Source organism: Oryza brachyantha, chromosome 6, assembly GCF_000231095.2.
Source record: "Oryza brachyantha chromosome 6, ObraRS2, whole genome shotgun sequence".
In the NCBI taxonomy this organism is placed as follows: domain Eukaryota; kingdom Viridiplantae; phylum Streptophyta; class Magnoliopsida; order Poales; family Poaceae; genus Oryza; species Oryza brachyantha.
The window spans coordinates 3,085,046-3,107,962 of record NC_023168.2 but is presented as its reverse complement, the minus strand read 5'-3'; the positions used below and the strand labels follow the sequence as shown (position 1 = coordinate 3,107,962).

Below are 22,917 nucleotides of genomic sequence, written 5' to 3'. Positions count from 1 at the left end.
AGCTACATGGTCAATGCTAAGAATACAGGAGAAACAGTAGGAATACAAAAGATGATGTCAGGGGCAGTACATTGGATTGACGTATGGTGTTAAAGAAGCTTAAAGAACTAACAATATTATGGGCATGCACACATGACAGACTATGCATAAGATATTACTCAATCCATCGATAAATATAATTATTTCTAAGTTATTTAGCAGCGACTGAGATCGAGGAGAAAAAGACTTAAGTAACTTCACTAAATGAGGAGTTTTTTTTAATATTCTTGAAAACATAACTCAAGATATCATATTTTTAGTATAAATAAATTTGCATTAAAATTTTTTATATCTCAAAATACTTTTTAAGGATGGTAAAAAAACCCCTAAATGAGAGGTAAATAGGGATAGAAGCGTGGTTAGGAGTTAATGGAAAAAATTAGAGGTAATTGATTGAACAATAATACTTTAAAATAGTTATTTATGGACAAATTTTAAATATTTAGAACACATATATTTGTAGACACAATGAGTATAAATTAGAATTGTTGTTGCAATCTTGCAGGCGGATCAGCAATAAGCAAAGAATGATGTGATGGTAACTACTAGCTAGATAAAGGTGATCAGTGACTTCTTCATGTTGCAATTGCGTACCAAACTGCCCAGTATGACGCATTTTATATTTGTCTGATCTTCTTTCTCATTGAAAAGATGCTGCTCTTCTAACTTTCCTTTGCAAAAGAAAACTGCAGGAAAAAGGGGTTACACTTACACATCAACCATGCATATTAGAGTGCGATCCATCTAATGATCTGAATCAGATGATAATATCTTTAATTAGTGTTTCCCTTCCATGACTTATCTTGTTAACTTCCAATTGGAACTAGCTGAAGTTCTTCAAGGTTTATTACTTCTTCTTAATTATATTATTTTTCATATTCACAAGTCACAACAACGAAACCTTACTAAAAGTCTAAAGTACCAAATATTATGAGAAGCATGGGAGAGGATTAGTATCACTACAATATTAGCTATGTGTATCAACTAAAAACATACTCCCTCCGTTTCATAATGTAAGAAGTTTTAGCTATGCTTAGATTCATCTATTAACTAATATATATTGTTTATATATATGTCTAGATTCATTGATATCTATATGAATTTAGGATACGCTAGAAAATCTTACATTATAAAACGGAGAGGTAGTACCAAGCATCTACACAATGTAGGCTACGCAAGCATATTTAGAGCAGGTTTGACCTACCTCTGTAAAATGTGTATTTCTTGATTGCAACAACCTGTAATGAACTATTAAAATTGCTGCCTTTGTGGAGGAAGAATCTGTGCCACTTCACTAGACCCAAAAAAAAAAAAAAGAGCCACCTTGAACTCTGTTTCTTACTTGGAAAAACAGTGTTAAAATTAAATTAAGATTTAGACCTAGACCCCAAAAGATAACCTATAGCTCATTAATTAACATGCCTACTAATGCTGCTGGCCGGTCCACGCCATGAACACGAACACGCAACTCAACCAAAAGCCAGCTAATTAATCTTATGCCCTATTTAGAGTTTTTTTTTTCTCTCTAAATTTCGCGACTGTTATATTCCGAGAATTTTGAGATCTCCAAACAATCAAGCTCTTTCTTTCTTCAAACCGTCAACTCAATAACCATTTTCATCGGTTGCTTATCAGAATTTTGAACCTGCAAATTAATATCTTGGATAGCTAAGCAAAATATTAACATATGGATAATGGATCAAATCAAGGTCAAGATTAACCTAGACTGTTTCGCCATGCATGTACGCGTGCAAACCTCTAGCGGGACCCATTTCGCTCGCACGCACCGTAACTTTTTTGTACGCAACACATACATGAATGATCACACACGGGAGCACTTTAATCACCCTGTCTAACCCACTGTCAATCTTTAACCAATTCTTTAATAATTAACCATTTCACATCCCTAATCTAATCACTAATCCATTCCGACGACCAAATAAACCAGACACACACGTACGTATCCACACCAGTGGGCCCCGGCGTCAGTGAGACACCGGAGGCGCAGAGCCCATCCACGTCGCGCCACGTGTCCTCCCCGCCAGAAGTCAAAAACTTGGCGCCAAGGCTCGCTCGTTAGCTTAAAAGTTCAAAACGGCAGTTAGGCAGCCATGTCCCCCCTCCTTCCTTCTCTCCTTTTAAAACCCCCAACGGTGTAGCAAACGTTGCTATCTTGCATCCCCTTCCAATGCCTTGAGGCATGGCGCCCGCGCCTATCTCCGCCGCCGCCTTCTTCTTCTCCGTCGTCGTCATCGTCTTCTTCATTTTTCTCGATGTCATGATACCGGCTCATGCGTCGAGTGACCGTTCCGCGCTTATGATCTTCAAGTCCGGCGTGTCCGGTGACCCCAATGGCGCGCTCGCCGACTGGGGATCACCCGACGTGTGCAATTGGACTGGTGTCTCCTGCGACACGCCGAGGCGGCGCGTCGTTAGGTTGATGCTACGCGATCTGAGGCTCTCCGGTGAGGTCTCCGGCGCGCTCGGCAACCTCTCCCACCTTGGTATACTCAACCTCTCTGGGAACCTCTTCGCCGGAAGGGTTCCGCCGGAGCTCGGGAACCTCTTCCGGCTCACCTTGCTGGACATATCGGCGAACGCCTTCGCCGGGAGAGTCCCGGCGGAGCTCGGAAACCTCTCTAGCCTTATTTCGCTCGATCTCTCCGGGAACCACTTCACCGGCGAAGTGCCGCCGGAGCTCGGGGGCCTCTCCAAGCTGCAGCAGCTCAGCCTTGGCAACAACCTCTTGGAGGGTGCGATTCCGGTGGAGCTCACGCGGATGTCGAGCTTGAGCTACCTCAACCTCGGCGAGAACAACTTCTCCGGCCACATCCCGGCGGCCATCTTCTGCAACTTCTCCTCCTTGCAGTACATTGACCTCTCGTCCAACTCGCTCGACGGCGAGATCCCCATTGATTGCCCGCTCCCCAACCTGACGTTCCTCGTCCTGTGGTCGAACAACCTCGTCGGCGGGATCCCCCGCTCGCTGTCGAACTCGACGAAGCTCAAATGGCTGCTGCTGGAGTCCAATTACCTCTCCGGCGAGCTCCCCGCCGACGTGTTCGGCAACATGAGGAGCTTGGAGCTTCTGTACATGTCGTTCAACTACCTCAGGAGCCCAGGGAACAACACCGATCTCGAGCCGTTCTTTGCCTCTCTGGCCAACTGCACAAGCTTGAGGGAGCTCGGTGTCGCCGGCAACGAGCTCGCCGGCGTGATCCCTCCGCTGGTCGGCCGCCTCAGCTCCGGCCTCACGCAGCTTCACCTCGAGTACAACAGCATCCTCGGCGCGATCCCGGCGAACCTCTCCAACCTCACCAACCTCACGGCTCTCAACCTGTCGCACAACCTCCTCAACGGCTCCATCCCTCCGGCCATCGCCGGCATGCGACGGCTCGAGCGGCTGTACCTATCCGACAACCTGCTCTCCGGCGAGATCCCGCCGTCGCTTGGCGTGATCCCGCGGCTGGGGCTCGTCGACCTCTCGAGGAACCGGCTCACCGGCGGCATCCCGGCCACGCTCTCCAACCTCACCCAGCTCCGGCTGCTCGTCCTGCATCACAACCACCTCGCCGGAGTCATCCCTCCCAGCCTCGCGCAGTGCGTAAACCTACAGAATTTCGATCTTTCTCACAACATGCTGCGAGGCAAGATCCCTGAAGATTTGTCGGAGCTGAGCGGATTGCTTTATCTGAATCTTTCGAGCAATCTGTTGGAAGGGACGATCCCGGCGACCATCGGCAAGATGGTGATGCTGCAGGTGCTCAACTTGTCGTCGAACCGGCTCTCCGGCGACATCCCGCCGCAGCTCGGCGGCTGCGTCGCGCTCGAGTACGTCAACCTCTCCGGAAACGCGCTGGATGGCGGCCTCCCCGACACCGTCGCCGCGCTGCCGTTCTTGCAGGTTCTTGACGTGTCCTACAATGGCCTCACTGGAGCTCTGCCTCCGGCGCTGGGGACGGCGGCGTCGTTGCGGCGGGTCAATTTCTCGTACAATGGGTTCTCCGGTGAGGTGCCGACTGATGGCGCCTTCGCGAGCTTCCCTGCAGACGCGTTCCTCGGCGACGGTGGGCTGTGCGGGGTGAGGCATGGCATGGCACCGTGCGGCGGCGGCGGCGGAGAGAAGCGCCGCGTGTTTCATGACCGGCGCGTGGTGCTGCCGATTGTTATCACGGTGGTTGGCTTCGTGCTGGCTATTCTCGGCGTCGTCGCGTGCCGTGCGGCGGTGAGAGAGGAGATGAGGCGAGACGCGCGCCGGTCAATGCTGCTCGCAGGCGGCGTCGGCGACGAGCCGGGCGAGAGGGACCACCCGAGGATCTCGCACCGGGAGCTCGCCGAGGCGACGGGCGGCTTCGAGCAGTCGAGCCTCATCGGCGTCGGGCGGTTCGGGCGCGTCTACGAGGGTACGCTCCGCGACGGCACGCGCGTCGCCGTCAAGGTGCTCGACCCGAAGAGCGGCGGCGAGGTCTCCCGGAGCTTCAAGCGGGAGTGCGAGGTGCTGCGGCGGACGCGCCACCGGAACCTGGTGCGCGTGGTGACCACCTGCAGCCAGCCGGACTTCCACGCGCTCGTGCTCCCCCTCATGCGCAACGGCAGCCTCGAGAGCCGCCTCTACCCGCGCGACGGCCGCCCCGGACGCGGCCTCGACCTCGCCCAGCTCGTCGCCGTCGCCGGCGACGTCGCCGAGGGGCTCGCCTACCTCCACCACTACGCGCCCGTCCGCGTCGTGCACTGCGACCTCAAGCCGAGCAACGTCCTCCTCGACGACGACATGACGGCCGTCGTCGCCGACTTCGGCATCGCCAAGCTGCTCAAGAACGTCGACACCACCAACTCCGGCAGCATCGCCGCCGCCTCATCTGATCCTTGCAACTCCATCACCGGATTGTTACAAGGTTCAGTCGGCTACATTGCACCAGGTTAATTACTCATCACAAAATCTGCACAAATCTTACCATCTTAGTACTAATCTTGTGCTAATTACGTGATAAATTTTGTGATTAGAGTATGGATTAGGAGGGCATCCATCTCCACAGGGCGACGTGTACAGCTTCGGCGTGATGATGCTCGAGCTGATCACCGGCAAGAGGCCGACGGACGTCATCTTCCACGAGGGCCTCACGCTGCACGACTGGGTCAGGCGCCACTACCCGCACGACGTCGCCGCCGTGGTGGCGCGGTCGTGGCTGACGGACGCGGCGGCGGTGGACGGCGCCGCCGCCGCCGTGGGCTACGACGACGTCGTGGCCGAGCTGATCGACCTCGGGCTCGCGTGCACGCAGCACTCGCCGCCGGCGCGGCCGACCATGGTGGAGGTGTGCCACGAGGTCGCCCTCCTCAAGGAGGACCTCGCCAAGCACGGGCACGGCGGCGTGGTCGCCGCCGCGACGACGGTGGCGGCGGGGGTGGCGCCGTCGGTGACGATGACGGCGAGCGAGCGGTCGTGCTCCACCTCGGATTCGTCTTTCTGATTTCCTGATGCCATGGCTGAAAAGGATTCACGATGCATGCGTGCATTGCACATTTTGATCATTAAATCTAGCTCGTATTTTAGGACATTTTGACGTGCCTTTGAGTTGTAATTAACATGATGCACATATATTCAAAAAAAGTCTCTTGTTTAATCGAGTTAATGAAAGGTTGCAAAGTATTGATTCGATGTATACATAGTAAAAGCGAGTGACTAAAAAAAGAAGTATGCACTGCTTGGTTTGTGACAAGTATATATATATATATTAGTTTCTTCAAATTCTTTTGAATTCTTTGGCCTCTAATGGGGATCGATCACTTTTATTTTATAAAACCATATATGTGTAAGATCATAAGCATGATTAATATTTTCTGATGAACAATTGGCTTGCGATTTGGTTTATAAATTGAATTTGGTTTGGAAACAATTAAGTTGTTGGTGCGAGTGTGTGTAACTAATGTGAGTCAGGTTGCGATATCTGTGCTCGGAAATGGTTGGTTTGTCTCTAGTTGTGCAGGTGACTTGAGGTCAATATCGGTCAATGGCGCTGGGATCGTGACTAGGCTCAGGGAGGAGCTGAGGTCCGGACGATCGAGGATGCCAGGTGACGATATTGAATACGAGTTGGCACATGGTGGAGCAACACCGTGTGGGATGGAATCGTAACGGGCTTCACATGTTGTGTGTGTAAGCGCCGGAAAAATCGGGAAGTAAATCGGATCAAAACTGGATGAGAAAAGGAAAGGAATTTGCTACAGGTTCGGACACCGTAGCAGCGTCGGAAACTGTAGCGCACGATACTGTAGCAAACGGATTACTGTAGCGCGCGGCACTGTAGCAACCGGATCGGATTACTGTAGCGCGGCGGGTACTGTAGCAGTCGGACTACTGTAGCACGGCTGATTTTAGCATGTTGGATTTGATTAGGAAAACTAAGAGATGAGCCATATTAGTATAAGGAGTCCTACTCCTATTTGGTGATAGACTTTTCGATATAAATAGAGACCGAGGGATATGCCCCCGGTGTGCTTTTGTGAGACTTAGTTGTTGATTCTAGATCGACGATTTTGATAGGAGTGCTGTTGGTGCACTTTGTAAATACCAGTTGATGCAATAAAGTCAAGATCATTCAATCTACGTTTTCGACTTTCATCTACTGATGATTTTTTGGATTCCGACGATCCGATCGACGTCATAGGAGTGGCACGATTCGATGATCTGCTCGGCGGCACATGAGCGGCGCGATCAAGGTAGCGGCGACACAGGAGCGACGTGATCAAGGTAACAAGTCTTCGTCAATTTCTTCGACAGAGGTAATCCTTTATTCCGCGAAAGATTTTTGGGTTTTGTTTTTTCCTACCATTCACCCCCTCTCTGGTAGGTTTGTTTGATCTTGTTCGATCCTACAATATACATAAAAACAACTCACCATTGACCATTGCACCAAAGGGCTGCACTCTCTCAAGTTCAATTAGCAATACTCCACCCAAAGTGTTCAGACAATAAATCGTGACATGTTTTACTATATTTCTCCTGACAATAACACTTCTTAGAGCTTGCTCAAAGAATGACATATTGTAACATTTCAACGAAATACATCATTTAGCATCGAAAAGTGCTCGAGAAACGGTTTTTAGTGTAGGTATACCTGTGTGCTTGCATGCCATCTAAATAGTCATCAAAAAATATGAAAAAAATTAACAAGATAGATTAATATGAGTTATATCACTCCATGAACATGCAAGTTTAAATTCAACTTCTACAAGTTGTAGCAAAAAAAAAACAAATAAAACTGAGACTAACTATACATATATTCAAAATTGTTTTTGTTATTTTTGCTACAACTTGTAGAAGATGAATTTAAGCTCGCATGTTAGTAGAGTGATATAACTCATATTCAATTTTGAATATATGTATAGTTAGTCTCAGTTTTATTTGTTTTTTTGCTACAACTTGTAGAAGATGAATTTAAGCTCGCATGTTAGTGGAGTGATATAACTCATATTAAACTATCTTGTTAAATTTTTCCATATTTTTTTTATAACTATTTAGATAACATGTAAGTAACAGGTGTATATACAACCGTATGCTAATAAACTGGTTCCAAAAGTGCTCCTGTCAACTTATCAACAAGATAGTCAACTAACATATTAGTGCCATTTGAAAAGGTAAGTGACTAAGTAGAATGGAAGAGACAGATATAAGACTCCAGAAGGACGCTGTGTCAATTAGAGGCGTCTATGTTCTTAAAAAAAATTAGAGTACTCTATGGGAAGATTTTTTTTTCTTTACCACTCAATGTACACAGGGAAATCCATATTTTCTAATATTAAAATTTGATAACTCGAGTTACCAAAATTTTATAATATAGATTTGGTACCTATTGATACTTCATATATCCTAAAATGTAAGTATTTTTAGATTGTTTTTCAGGGATTAAGATTGAGAAAAAATAATTATATCATCTTTTAGTAAATAAGGGATGAATTGGGTTGAAAAGATATTTGGAGATAAAATTGAAAAAAAAATTAATATGAAATAATCAATGAGATAAGTAGTACTGTAAAATAATTATATTTTGGTACAATATTAAAATAACATAAATATTTACATTTTAGAAATAAATGGAGCGAGTAGGAGCAAGTTCAATAATATAGGCAACTCCTAAGTCCAATTGATCTATAGTCAATCTAATAGCCAATTTATACAATAGTAACCTACAAAACATTAATACATGGTCCCACATGTCATACACTCTAAACGTCTTGGAGCACATGCTGTAACTAGCTCACTACCTTCTCTCTTTTTTTCTCTTTAAAATATATTTATAGCTATTTTATAGTCTACTATTGTACCTGCTCTAGCACCATAAAATTTCTCCTATCTGACAAGGAACAATCTGAGGCGTAAAATTTCTCTCATCTGAAACATGGAACTAGCGGAGGCTATCTCTAGAGCTAGGAGCAAATGGAGACAACCCAAACCCAAGAGTCGGAGGCTACAGTTTTCAAGAAAAACTATGTGCAACAGCACACGAGCACTATTGTAAGCACTTTTAAACCATGGGCAAAAAGGAAAGAAAAACCAAATATCTAAGTGGAAGGATGAAAAACATATCTACTCCCTCCATCTTATGAGACATAACTAATTTTTTCCCCTATAATATACGTTGTGTATACACGCATGTATTAACCAACGCATATCTTTTTTTTAAGTTTGGTTTATTTTAAATTATTTATCATTAAAACGTCTAACCTATATGCATACATACATGTATCTAGGTAATATAACAAAAATATAGTTATAACTTTTTTTTATTCTTTATATTACTGGATAAATATACATTTTACGTGGAAATTAGACATTTCCATTTGGACCGAATCACCGGAGCATGCAGTGATCGTCGTCATCCTCCTCCTTCCGCCACTTCCTCCAAGCACCGTCCTTGAGGCAAGCGATCTCCTGCGCCACGTCGTCCATGGTGGGCCTCATCGCCGGCACGACCTGCAAGCACGCAACGCCGAGCTCAAGCAGCTCCACCACGACACGCCTCTCGCGACGCACCGTCGAGAGCTCGACGGCGCCGCCGCCGACGCCTCCCGCGTCGTTGTACGACTGCAGGCGGCTCTTGACCCACTCGTGCAAGCTGTGCCCCTCCTCGGCGATCACCTCCGTCGGCCGCTTCCCGGTGACCATCTCCATTAGCACCACCCCGAAGCTGTACACGTCGCCCCGCGTCGACGGGTTGCCCCCCAATCCGTACTCTGCATCGATCGTTTGGAGCGTGAGAATTTATATCGATTCTCTACGTGAATCGAACTGTTTCATGTGAAATTCTATGTAGAATTTTGCATGAATTCAGCTGTGTTCATAGAATTTTGCTTCGAAGCTAGGTGGCTTGATTACCGGGAGCGATGTAACCAACGGAGCCTTGTAGCAAGCGAGTGATGGAGCTGCTGATCGGAGGAGTGGATGACGCGTCGTCGCCAATGGTGTCTGAATCTTTGGCCTCCTGCCGCGCCACCACCTTCGAGACGCCGAAGTCGGAGACGATGGCCGTCATGTCGTCGTCGAGGAGGACGTTGCTCGGCTTGAGGTCGCAGTGCACGATCTTGAACGGGGCGTGGTGGTGCAGGTACGCCATGCCGTCGGCGACGTTGCCGGCGATGCTAAGCAGCAGCCCGAGGTCCAGCCGCCGCCTGGCGTCCGCCTTGCCGCCGGTGTCGCCGGCCGGAGGTGGGTGGATGAGGCCGTCGAGGCTGCCGTTTGGCATGAACGGGAGCACGACCGCCTTGAAGTCCGGCGTGCTGCACGCCGTGATCACGCGGATCAGGTTCCGGTGCCGGATGCTCCTCAGCGCCCGGCACTCCCTCTCGAAGCTGCCGGCGCAGCCGCCGTCGCGCGGACGCAGGTGAACGGCGACCACCACGCCGCCATGGAGAACGCCCCTGTAGACATGGCCGTACACTCCTTTGCCGACCAGGTTCGCCTCCGAGAAGCCGTCGGTCGCGTCGGCCAGCTCACGGTACGAGATCCTCGGGTGCTCGCCGTTCTTCTCGTCCATGGTGGCGTCGCTTAGATGCTGACAGCCGATCGGGGTCGTCGTCATCAGCTTCAATCGTGCCAAAGCCATGGCCGAAACACCAGCAACGACAGCGACGACGACGACGACGACTATGCCGTATAGGAAGCGCCACCGCCACCGCCACCTCCGGTCGCATCGAGCCATTCCGGCGATAGACCCTTACAGGCCAGGGTTACCGACGAACGAGTCATAGGTGAGGTTCACGAATGCTCCATCGCCGGACACCTCGCCGGAGAACTCGTTGCAGGAGAAGTCGGCGTACCGGAGCGCCGTCGACGCTTGCAAAGACGGAGGAATCGCGCCGGTGAGGCCATTGAAGGAGACATCAAGCACCTGAAGATTCGGCAGGCCTCCAATGGAGCTCGGCAACCCTCCTCGCAACGAGTTCCTCGAGAGATTGACGTACTCGAGCGCGACGCAGCCGGCGATCGCCGCCGGAATCGCGCCGGAGAGGTGGTTCACGGAGAGATCAAGAGCACCGATCATCTGCATCCTTCCAATCCCCAATGGCAATGGCCCATCCAAGAGATTGTGGGAGAGATTGAGACACATCTTGAAGCTGCTCAACGTCGCAATCTCTGAAGGAATCTGGCCTGTCAGATTGTTGTAAGAAAGATCCAGTCTCAGGCTGCATCTCAGGCCAGGTGGTATAGATCCTGACAACATGTTGTGATCAAGAACAAGATGATCCAGCTGAGTTAGGTTGGATAATGTCTCTGGTATTCTGCCATGGAGCCTATTCTGAGATAGGTTGATGGTGTTCAGATGCCGGCTTTCGCCGATGGATCGCGGTATTTCGCCGGAGATCAGATTGTTCGACAGGTCTAGCCGGCCGAGCTGCGGCGGCCGGAGTATCTCCGGCGGGATTGGGCCTTCCAGCATGTTGTCGAACAGGTTCAGCCGTGTCAGGCTGAGGAGGTTTCCGATGGTCGGGGGGGTTGCACCGGTGAGCTCGTTGTCGCTCAGGAGGAGCAGGGAGAGGTTGGCTGACGACACGTTGCCGATGATCGCCGGGATCTCTCCGCCGATGCCGTTCGACGCGACGCCGAGCTCCAGCAAGGCGGTGCAGTTCAGCAGAGAGGAGAAGAACGGCGTGAGGTTGGTGTTGCCGTCGCTGCTGGAGAAGCGGTTGTGCGAGAGGTAGAGGAAGACGAGGTCCGGGATGCTGCGGAACACCTCCGGCGGCAGCTCGCCGGAGAGGGAGTTGTTGTGCAGGTGCAGCCACTGCAGCTTCGTGCTGTTCGACAGCGCCGGCGGGATTACGCCGGTGAGCCTGTTGCCGAAGAGGTTGAGCTGCGTCAGCGCCGGGAGGCGGCATCGCGGCCGGAGAGGGATGTCGCCGGTGAGGGAGTTGAAGCTCATGCTGAGGACGGTCAAGCCGGAGCAGTTGCAGAAGACGGCCTCGGGGATGTCGCCTGTGAGGTTGTTGCCGTCGAGGACGAGGAAGGTGATGTCCACCAGACGGCCGAGCGTCTCCGGGACCGGCCCGTCCAAGAGATTGCCGAGGAGGTTCAGTTCACTCAGCTGCGACAGCGCGCCGAGCTCCGGCGGGATGCCGCCGGAGAGGTGGTTGCCGTCGAGGTCCAGCCACCTGAGCATGGAGAGGTTGCCGACCGCCGGGGAGATGACGCCGGTGAGGTTGGAGTTCGAGAGAAACAGGCCAATCACACGACCGGAGGGGTCACACCTGACGCCGCCGGGGAGCCCCAGCCGGAGAGGTTGCCGTGGACGCCGGAGCTGAAGGAGAGCAGCGCCGCGCGGTCGCCGGTGACGCCGTCGTCCGAGCCCACGGCAATGGAAGCGGCGGACGGCACATGGCCGGAGATAGCAACCACGGCGATGGCGGTGAGGATGGCGGGAAGCGCAGTAGGCATCGTCAACGAGGAAGGATGCATGCATGGATAAAATCAAGATAGGCTATTAGTGCCTAATTAACCTGCTACTAATTGCTTTAGAGTGTAGAACAATAGCTCTAGATAGATAGATATGGGGACCAGTTAAGTTAGCTTTCAGTGCTGAAGAAAGGCAATGGCTAATGTCAAATATATAGATGGTTTTTGGAGCAGTTTCATGGAGCTTGTATTCGAGTATCATAGATTTTTCATACATATTTAAAATATTATTTCAAATTTTCAAAATGTTAAGATAGTTTTTCCCACTCATCAATTTTTTTAAACATTATGTATGATCAGAAAATCAAATCGTGTTGTTATATGTTTTAATCACACTTTTACCTTTCAAAATTTCTGCTCCATTTGTTTCATACTGTACATACAGTAAGTTATTATAGTTTGTTGTAAGTCAAACTTCTCTAATTTTAACAGGTTAAAAAATACACCAGCATCTACAATAACAAATAAATACAATATCATAACATGTTTCTTGGTGAGTTTAATAAAAACTAATTTGATGTTATAGATGTTAATGCATTTTTATAAGTATTTACAATATGGAATATGAGACAGACGGAGTATCAAATTAGTCTAATTTAATCCATTATGAAACGTGTCTTGATAATGCATTTTTCTATAAAGTCCGTCAAAGTTATAAAAGATTAACTTAGCATAGAACTAAAATAGCTTACAAGGCAAACTAGTACTAGGTGTAGGAAAATAGAATCATATTCATTGATACAAAGCAATTAATGGATCATAATTATATTAGGGTACAGTAAAAACTCAAGCATTCCAAGTGACAACCTTTCTAGTCCTAATAGCTTATCTTAATACTCCATCTGGTTATTAATATTCGATGCTTAGAATAAGATTTGGTCAATTTTGACCATCAACTTTATATTAACATTAGAATATAATAAATTTACGATATTACAATCGAGAGGTAATGTAATCCACCAGTAAAAAGATAATTATATATTAATATCTATTTAAGAACCGGAAAAAATATCTTGAATGATAACGATAGAGAGAGAAAGCTTGTTGAGTCGGTCACCGGGTCCTACCAGCCGTTGAATTTAAGGGTCAATGCTTTTTTGCTGCCAGTTTTAACAAACGATTAGGCTGGATAATGGCAAATCTGTGATTGATTAATTAATGGGAGGATCATGTCAGGTGATTGGACAAACTTGCACCGCATGAGAATAGCGATGCCTTTTTGTCTTTGAGCAAGAAAGCACACCATCCCACGCATTACACATTTTTGTGGGTGTACTTGACTTCCTTACCAAGTTAACCATGTAAATTTAAATTTTAACACCAGAAAGAACCACAAGTTGTAGGAATAATCCAATTTTCTATGAATTCTGAAATGTTCCCATACTTAAAAAAACTCTCTATATAAACATATATAAGAATAAGAAGTTGTAAATAATAATGTAATGCCAGCACTGTCACATACTCCTATGTGTCACTAATGATTCCAATGTCCAACCCAAAAAACTGACTACCAACATAACATATTGCAGAAATGATGTAGTGATGATATATGCTGATTCTGATGGCACCCATAATTCAGGTAAAAACGCATTGATAGTGCAACTTCACGGAAGTATAGAACAAAAGGGAGGCTGCAAGCAGAAAACTGCAACATGGATAGTAACAGAGAGAAGAAAAGCCTACAGATTTGATACCCTAAAGGTCTCATGTTACAACTATACGCGTGCACATATAATGGTGAGTTATTTTACAGAAGAAGAAAATATCATATATAATCAAGCAAAACTCTATTATGACTTATCAGGCAGGGCATATGTACAGAAGAGCTTAGCTGAAGTGTGGCTTTTAGTACTTATGCCGCAAGGAGTTTCTGGATGTCCTTCTGCAAGAAATGCATATAAAATGATTGTGAGCAATGTGGAATGGTACAAATGCACAATCTACTAAACAAAATAATTTGTAGGGAAGTGGCAGAAGTGATTTGTAATATTATAACCACAAGAGGGTCCACGGACGTGCAACTCAACCAAATACAGAAACTTTTATATGGAAAGCACATGGAAGAATTCAAAGGTAATGAGTACATTTTGCAAAGGTATATTCATGGCACTGAAATATACAAGGAAAATGGGCCGAAAGCATAACAGTGAATCAATTCAATAATAGGAAAAATTGACTTTAAACTGACGGACTCTTGGTTTCAACTCTGTGATGGCAACACCACACAATTACATGTGAAAATGCACCTAGCACTGCAAATTTGCTACATTTTTTTATACCAAAGCAAGCCCCATGAGTCTAAAGTTCTATATTTAACGAAATGGGCTACAGTTTAGGGATGTATCCTTTGCAGTTAGTACCATCTGAAGTTCTGAGCCACGTTATACTATTGCAGCTTGTATCCCATCAACCATCATTAGCTACTGCCATCTGGGTTTCTGGGACTCCATTCAAGCAAACAGGCAATATAGCTAATGCAAAGTCCATACTCAACCTCAAGCTATCTGGGTTCTGGGGCAAAAAATGCATGTCTAAAGATTCCCTAACGCTATTCTATGTCTGGAGTTTATGCTTCAATGTTCAATTGGACATTATTGTTAGGCCTGGAAAAGGTTGATTTTTAGGTGGACAACAACACACCAAAGGACTGTATCCATTAATTTTAATTTAATGAGTCAATCACTTGTTAGTAATGTCAACTCTCACTAACAGCTCGATGAAGATTAGCATGGAACAGGAAAAAATATCTAGATTGAATTTTACAAGATGGGAAAAATTAGCAGACATATATTACAGCATATGACATGGTTCAAGCAGACTTGCAAAACCAAGTGTTTACAATAAGGGTTTTTTTACCATCCTTGAAAAGTAACTTGAGATACCAGATTTTTTTAGTTAAAAATTTTGGTACCTCAAGATACTTTTCCAAGGATGTTAAAAAAGCTCTTACAATAAAACAAGGGTGCTATGATAAGAGACAAAGTTCTCATACCTCGATCTGGAATGGTGAAGTTGTAGGTGGGTATCTCTCAACGACTTTGCCATTTTTGTCCACCAAGAACTTCTCAAAATTCCACTTCACCAGATCACCCAAAAATCCTCCAGCACTCGACTTAAGAAACTTATAAATCGGGGCTGTGTTAGGCCCATTCACATCAACCTGCCATTGCACATACAAGCATAAGAAATGCATCATTTATTCGTATCCTATTAATTGGAAATAAATATCTAGCCAATAGTTTATTACAATGAAGTTAACATACCTTGTCAAAAATAGGAAATTCAGCTTTAAACCTTGTACAAGCAAACTGCTTAATCTGTGGGTTTGACCCTGGTTCTTGTGCACCAAATTGATTGCAAGGAAATGCCAGAATCTCAAATCCTGCAATTCAGATAAAGTATTAGACTGCAGTGATATCAAGCATAAAATATCTGAAATCCATGTTCGTTCCATGCCAACAGATAAAAGAGAAGATTTTAAGTGTTGTCTGGTTTCTTATGTGATAGATGAACAATCTACAGTTCAATGCACCAAAAATTTAAACCAGCTAGTAAATTACCTTGAGCCTTGTACTTCTCGTAAAGATGAGATAGTTCTGTGTAATTTGCTGTTGTCAGCCCACTGAAATTCATATAACGTGTAAAGTGTAATGCCATATAGTACTGTATAATTTACTGTATTGGACATCAGAGGAGAAAGTTATTAAATAAATCACCACTGAGATGCAACGTTAACAATTAGCAGCGGCCTTCCCTTGAACTTGCTAAGCGAAACATCTTTTCCATCAATGTCCTGCACAATAAATAGCAATTTTGTTCAGGCGTAAAAGATGAGAACATTCAAATCTCATTTTGGCATCAGAAGAAGTGTAAGTAATGTTTTAAATAGCAACACAAACTTTAAAAAAATTGAATGCATTAATCAATAAGATTTGGCTAATGTTAACGATGTTTAACGACGCATCTTTAAATGATTAACCTATAATTAATTCCAGCTCTGTACCTATTACTCAAGAGAAATATCCCCAAATAAAAACTCAACAAAATTACCTCAAAACACGTCCCCCATCTTTTTACTTACGCTTATACTTATAAGCCAAAATTTGAATTTCAACACGTAAATTTGGAGTTGACCTTGGGGTTTTACCAATAGATTATTTTTTAATCATTAATAAGCCATTTCGCTTACATATAAAAAGCAAAAAGATAGTTCCTGAAATTCAGCACTGCATTTTCTACCAAGTACATATTAATTCCCAAAGAGTATGCTGCGATAGGCAATAGGGAATGTAACTGCATTCAGCTGATTTGGCCAATTCCAAACGTGTTCAACAGAATAAAATATTTAAAATGGTAACCTGACGATATATGCTTCGATACAGCACTTCCTACCCACCTCAACAATGCAAATCGCCACATGGAACACCTAACACCACAACAAGCAACTACTTCCTCCAATTTGATAATTCATGTCATTTTGAATACTGATACGGTCTTCAAAATCTATTTTTAACACGATTTCTGTTAATATATACAAATATATAATAAATAAATGTTTAATTTCGTTAAGGTATTTCTTAAGACTATCTATACACATTTTCCCCGTGTTTTCAAACTATTTATTTTAATAGTTATTAATAGTAGTTTTAAAAGTTTGACCACGAGTCTAAAACGACAGGAATTACTAGGAATTATGGACCTAGAGGGAGTAAGAGACAAGGCGGCACCATCCTAATTCTGAAAATCTCACGCACCCAATCCATTATTCATTCCTGTTCAAACGATTTTGGTTTTTACCCATCGAGCATTATGTCGCACGCAGCGTATCAAATCCAACAGAACTAAAAAGCGAGAAATGCTGCAAATGCAAAAATTATCACGGGAGATTAGATTAGATAAATGAGGGCTTAAAGATATGCAACCTTGACGGTAAAGTCGTAGATGTTCTTCTCGGTGGCGGCGGTGGCGTAGGCGACGCCGGGCGCCCACCTCCGCGACGGCCGCCGCGGCGCCGCGACGACGGGGACCGACACGGACACCGCCGCCCCGGCCCTGCCCCTGGGCGGAGCGCCCCAGTGCTGCGCCGGGACGCGGCCAGCGGAGCCGCCGGCGGCCCGCGCGAGGCAGGTGAACCGGGCCGCCGTGGCGGTGGTGGTCGTGGCCGACGCCATGTGGCTTGCCTCGAGGGAGGAGGAGGGGGAGGGGGAAGGGGAAGCCGGAGGGGAGAAGCGGAAGCGGCGGTGTGGTGGTGGCGAGTGAAGGCTGCGGGGTTAGCCGGTCGCGGCGCCGGATTGGCTCGCGGCGATTCTGGTTAAGGACGGACGGAATTTTGTGGATATACCCCTGACATAGTTCCGATTTTAAAATGGTACTCGTTGCTGTTTATTTTTTAAAAACTAGCATATTACCGTGCGTTGCAACGAGATCTTATTAAAAAATATCATTAGCATTTTATTAAAATATAATTAATAAAAGTGATTTAATATATATGTCTCAATTTTTTTATTTTAAAAAATAGAAGTGAGTTGGTGGTAGAGTAGGTGACAGATTCACCACCACTACTCTCTTTTATAGGCAGTAGAAAGTTGCTTCCTACTTCGACTTTTAGACTTAAAATACATATAAGAACAAAACAGATCATAAAAAATAAATATCATTTCCAAAAATAATTTAAATAAAATGAATAATCAAACAACATGTATAAAAAAACCAAATGTCATACATCTAAAATACATTTAAAGGATGATATTGTCTCATGGGAAAAATATACCATATCCGTCCTAAAATAAAGTCATTTTGGCTTGTCCATCATTTTTTATAATAATTATATTGGAGTTTGAAAAATAAAAAATAAATGCATTAGAAATAGATAAAGTAAGTGATAATTGTATTGAGATGTGATAAAGTGAACGGTATTACAGTCTTTTAGCTTTTGTATTGATATGTGTGCGATGAGTAAAAATAGAATTACTTTAGAAAAGAGTGAGTAGATATTTAGTTATGTTAGGTAGCGAGGAAAGTTATATTTGCTCTATTAGCTAGGTCAATGCATAGGTCAGTGGTTTCCAAGCCTCAAGTCTCTTATTATCATGCTTCTTTACTAATATCTCTTATTCGTGTTCAAATCTTTTATACAACAGCTCACTGATACGTGAATTCAATAATAACGCTACAAAAAATCTTATTTGCTCTTGTTCACATTTAAAAAAAATGCACAACTCATGCCGTATTGTTACAAAACACGTACACCATAATAGAGCCCTTCCAAAATTCTGGAGTACAATTACCAAAAAATAATATTCTGGAGTACCTTGGAATTCCGGAAACCCCAGGGGGTGTGCGTAGAAGGGGCGTTGTTGCTTTGCCGGTGTGGCGGCATGGTGGGGAAGCGGACACGTGAAACGCTGCCGCGCCTTGTGCCCGTCGTGCGCCGGGTGTAGGTGTTGGTCATTTTCAGTGTAATAAGAATGCAAGGTGGACAAGCCAATTGTCACCACCATCTTTATCCGCTTCGTTGCAACGCCCAGAGTCTTGCATTTATTAAGGCCATGGAGCTACTACTGTTTCTTTCTTTTCTTTTTTTTTTCCTTTTTCGGTGGCACATGGTTCGTTCGCCGACGTTCTTGGCTTTAATCCACGGGGACGTGGAAGTTTGACAGAGAACATATTTTGATTTTTAAAAGTTAATTAGATCCATGTCATTATAAATTTAACCGAGTATCGTTACAATTTTAGAACTATTCAAAATATGTCATTGTGTATCTCTTCGGTGTATTTTTAAAAAAAATTTGGATCATATTACCCTCCGTACTGATCACTGCACCCTTCAGACACAGTTGTAAGTAAAAATGGTAATTTGGTCTAAAAAATCTAAACGCACCAGAGGGTACGCAATGACATATCTCTAATAGTTTCAAAATTATAATAACATCATTCTAATTAGTTGAATAATAATGTTATATTTTAAAACATGTAAATTTATAATGGCATGGAACTAATTAACCTTTTAAAAATATGTTGTAACTCTAATTTTTTTATCAAATATATTGTTTTTAGAAAACCTTTTGTATATATATATATATATATATATATATATATATATATATATATATATATATATATATATATATATATATATATATATATAAGAAGTGCTATGTGAAAAGGAAGGTTGCTTAGAAAAGAAATACGACCATGAGAGAAATCCTATTTGAACGTAATTCCACGAAGCTCGCCATTCTGGCATATAGCCCCGCTCGCTCTCCTAAAACAACGTAGAAATACATGACGAAATATTAAAATGTGACGTGATAGGGACTTAGAAAAATTCTCATAGTAATGGAGCTAGGAATCCTAAAATTTACTAGAAAATACTCTACGCTTTGCTGAGATCTATTAAAATTATTGTATAAATAGACCTATAAAATCATAATTTTTGCTTCTCCATCTATTTTGCAAAACATCATTTCATTGAAAAATTCATAGGAATGGATATGCACAATCATGAAATCTAAACATTACATCTTGTCCAACCTTGATACTATAATCAGACCATATTGTATACTGATCTCCTATTCACTTCATATTTTCATGTGAAAAAAGTGCTTACGGTACATATGGATTAATTAAAGATGAATAGAAGGAGAAGAGGCCACTAATAAGTGGCTTCAAGAGATACCCTACATGGATTGCATTGGATCATTTATTTGATGAAATTCCATAGGCCAATTCAAATCCCGTTTGGATTTGAAAAATGTTGTCCAAATGACGGGTTCAGTATGCTGCAAACGATTTGGTAGTCATCGCAATGCATAAACCCGATCACTCGATTACATCCATCACGACCGTCCATCTCTGATCGGACGGACGATCAACCATGTAAGGTTTGAACCTGACGACCACCTCCCCCTCTCCCGCACCGCCGCGCGGCTCGATGCCTCCTCCTCCTCCCCGCCGCCGCCGCCTCCTCCCGCCCTCCGCCGCCGCGCTCTTCGACGGCGCCGGCACCGGCGCCCTCCGCCGCTCCTACCTCCGCCTGATTGCGCTCTCCTCCACCCTACGCCACCTCGACCAGATCCTCGCCGTCTCCCTCGCGTCCGGCCACTACCCGCTCGACCCCGCCCCGGCCACCTCCCTCCTCCTCCGCTACGCCTCCCTCCGCGCCCCTCCCGGCCACCTCACCCGCCTCTTCCGCGCCTTCCCGCGCCCCGACCGCTTCCTCCGCAACGCGCTGCTCCGCTCCCTCCCGTCGTTCCGCCCCGGCCTCCTCTTCCCCTGCCCCGACTCCTTCTCCTTCGCCTTCGCCGCCACCTCGCTCACCAGCTCGTGCTCCCATGGCAGCGGCGTCGCTTCGTCCGCCTCAGGTCCCGCAGCCCGCGCGCTGCACGCGCTCGCTGTGGCTGCGGGCTACGCCGCGGACACGTTCGTGGCGTCCGCGTTGGCCAAGCTGTACATCGTGCTCTCCAGAGGCGACCATGCACGCAAGGTGTTCGACATGGTGCTGTCACCGGATACCGTCCTATGGAACACGCTGCTGGCTGGGTTTTCCGGTTTTGAGGCCGTGGATTTGTTTGTGAGGATGGTGACTGCAGGGTCTGTGAGGCCCGACGCGACCACTCTGGCATCTGTCCTACCAGCGGTGGCGGAGGTGGCAGATGTAGCAATGGGAAGGTGCGTGCACGCCTTTACAGAGAAGTGCGGGTTGGCGGAGCATGAGCATGTTCTGACTGGACTGATCTCACTGTATGCCAAGTGCGGACATGTGGAATCCGCACGGTGTCTCTTTGACATGATGGAGAAGCCAGATTTGGTTGCCTACAATGCTTTGATCTCTGGCTATTCAGTGAATGGCATGGTTGGTTCATCACTTGATCTGTTTACTGAGTTGGTGACCTTGGGGTTGAGGCCAAACTCGAGCACACTGGTGGCACTGATCCCAGTGTACAGTCCATTTGGGCATGAGCTGCTTGCTCAATGTTTACATGGATTTATCCTCAAGTCCGGGTTTAATGCCAGTTCTCCAGTATCGACAGCAATTACCACTTTGTACTGTAGGTTAAATGATATGGAGTCTGCAAGGAAGGCCTTTGATGCAATGGCAGAGAAGACCATGGAATCATGGAATGCAATGCTATCAGGGTATGCTCAGAATGGCTTGACGGAGATGGCAGTTGGACTTTTTGAGCAAATGCTGGCACTTAACGTGCGGCCAAATCCAATCACCATTTCGAGCACCCTTTCAGCATGTGCACAGCTCGGAGCTTTGTCCCTGGGAAAGTGGGTGCATAGGATTATCGCTGAGGAGGACTTAGAGCCGAATGTCTATGTCATGACAGCACTCATTGACATGTATGTGAAGTGTGGAAGCATTTCTGAAGCTCGGAGCATCTTCAACAGTATGGATAACAAGAATGTGGTCTCATGGAATGCGATGATAGCTGGATATGGCCTCCATGGTCAAGGTTCTGAGGCTTTGAAGCTCTATAAGGGCATGCTTGATGCAAACCTTCTTCCAACAAGCGCTACCTTCCTGTCGGTACTTTATGCATGCAGCCACGGTGGTCTCGTTGAGGAAGGGAGGGAAGTCTTCCGATCAATGACCGATGATTATGCGATCGGTCCAGGTATAGAGCACTGCACATGCATGGTGGACCTCCTTGGGCGAGCTGGCAAGCTCAAGGAGGCTTTTGAGCTCATCTCTGAATTTCCAAAGAGTGCCGTTGGACCTGGTGTATGGGGGGCATTGCTTGGTGCTTGCATGGTCCATAAGGATAGTGATCTTGCAAAACTGGCCTCCCAGAAATTATTTGAACTTGATCCAGAAAATAGCGGCTACTATGTTCTGCTCTCTAATCTGCACACATCCAAGAAGCAATACTCCGAAGCAGCTGTGGTGAGGCAGGAGGCAAAGAGCAGGAAACTGATTAAAACACCAGGGTATACTCTAATCGAGATAGGCGAGAAGCCGCATGTCTTCATGTCTGGCGACCGTGCCCACTCACAATCTGAGGCCATCTATTCGTACTTGGAGAAGTTAACTGCAAAGATGATTGAGGCTGGGTATCGACCTGAGACAGAGGCAGCACTGTACGATGTCGAGGAGGAAGAGAAGGAGCATATGGTGAAAGTTCACAGCGAGAAGCTGGCAATTGCCTTTGGATTACTCAGCACAGAACCAGGGACCGAAATCAGGATCATCAAGAATCTTAGGGTGTGCCTAGACTGCCACAACGCCACCAAGTTCATCTCCAAGGTGACACAGAGGCTGATTGTGGTTAGGGATGCTTCCCGGTTTCATCATTTTAGAGATGGGGTTTGCTCCTGTGGAGATTACTGGTGATTCACCTGAAATGCCTCTGGTTTCTGAGTATATGATTAACTTATTCTTTTGAGAACCGTCTCTGACTCTCTGGAGAGTATCGAAGCACTAGGATTAATAACTGCAATCGTAGAGAGCCATTTTTCATGGGACCGGGAGAATTTGACAGAACTGACTGATAAACTTAGGTAGCAGATTCCGCCTTCAATGTGTCGTATTGAAACAAACACATTTGTAATACACCACAAAGTGAATACAGTTGCCAATTAGCGTTGGATGTGATTGACAAAACTATACATTATTTTTGGCTCAGGAAAGGAAAACAGTATGTCAATCTGTGTCTATTATTTTTAACAAAACTATACATTATTCTATCGCTAGTAGAATAACAAGATAAGCTATATCAGAAGTTCAGAACTATGAGCAAATACAAGTACCCAATTGAATGGTGAAACAAGTTATCAAGAATTAGTACAGGCCGAATGCAATCTTCTATATCAGTTGCTTGCTCTTTCATCGACAAATTTATTGCTTCTACATTCTTTGGGACTGTGTATGCCTAAAATGTTGAAAGGACTGCAACATCTCCGCCCCAACTGTGCTCCATTTCCTT

The 22,917-nt window shown here is 45.6% G+C and overlaps 5 protein-coding genes across 5 annotated transcripts; 2 read left to right on the top strand and 3 right to left on the bottom strand.

Annotated features, from left to right (window-relative positions):
- Nucleotides 1–2,239: 2,239 nt before the first annotated feature.
- Nucleotides 2,240–5,614, top strand: LOC102699873 (putative leucine-rich repeat receptor-like serine/threonine-protein kinase At2g24130). The gene is made up of 4 exons (XM_040524874.1): nucleotides 2,240–2,548; nucleotides 2,693–4,958; nucleotides 5,044–5,414; nucleotides 5,594–5,614. Exons 1-4 carry the CDS (start codon nucleotides 2,240–2,242, stop codon nucleotides 5,612–5,614), a joined length of 2,967 nt encoding a protein of 988 aa, XP_040380808.1.
- Nucleotides 5,615–8,846: 3,232 nt separating this feature from the next.
- On the bottom strand, nucleotides 8,847–10,228 carry LOC102699597 (putative leucine-rich repeat receptor-like serine/threonine-protein kinase At2g24130). The gene is made up of 2 exons (XM_040525510.1): nucleotides 9,416–10,228; nucleotides 8,847–9,273 (listed from the first exon to the last, which is right to left on the bottom strand). The coding sequence occupies exons 1-2, from the start codon at nucleotides 10,140–10,142 to the stop codon at nucleotides 8,891–8,893; spliced, it is 1,110 nt and encodes a 369-aa protein (XP_040381444.1). The 5' UTR covers nucleotides 10,143–10,228; the 3' UTR covers nucleotides 8,847–8,890.
- A 25-nt stretch (nucleotides 10,229–10,253) lies between these two features.
- Nucleotides 10,254–11,693, bottom strand: LOC121054676 (putative leucine-rich repeat receptor-like serine/threonine-protein kinase At2g24130). The gene has a single exon (XM_040524873.1). The coding sequence runs from the start codon at nucleotides 11,691–11,693 to the stop codon at nucleotides 10,254–10,256; it is 1,440 nt and encodes a 479-aa protein (XP_040380807.1).
- A 1,906-nt stretch (nucleotides 11,694–13,599) lies between these two features.
- Nucleotides 13,600–17,241, bottom strand: LOC102699318 (putative glutathione peroxidase 7, chloroplastic). The gene is made up of 6 exons (XM_006656656.2): nucleotides 16,909–17,241; nucleotides 15,703–15,779; nucleotides 15,547–15,608; nucleotides 15,250–15,368; nucleotides 14,979–15,146; nucleotides 13,600–13,868 (listed from the first exon to the last, which is right to left on the bottom strand). The coding sequence occupies exons 1-6, from the start codon at nucleotides 17,155–17,157 to the stop codon at nucleotides 13,839–13,841; spliced, it is 705 nt and encodes a 234-aa protein (XP_006656719.2). The 5' UTR covers nucleotides 17,158–17,241; the 3' UTR covers nucleotides 13,600–13,838.
- Nucleotides 17,242–19,919: 2,678 nt separating this feature from the next.
- LOC102722869 (pentatricopeptide repeat-containing protein At4g30700) lies at nucleotides 19,920–22,594 on the top strand. Its single transcript, XM_015837989.2, has one exon. The coding sequence runs from the start codon at nucleotides 19,920–19,922 to the stop codon at nucleotides 22,323–22,325; it is 2,406 nt and encodes an 801-aa protein (XP_015693475.2). The 3' UTR covers nucleotides 22,326–22,594.
- The last annotated feature ends 323 nt before the right edge of the window (nucleotides 22,595–22,917 follow it).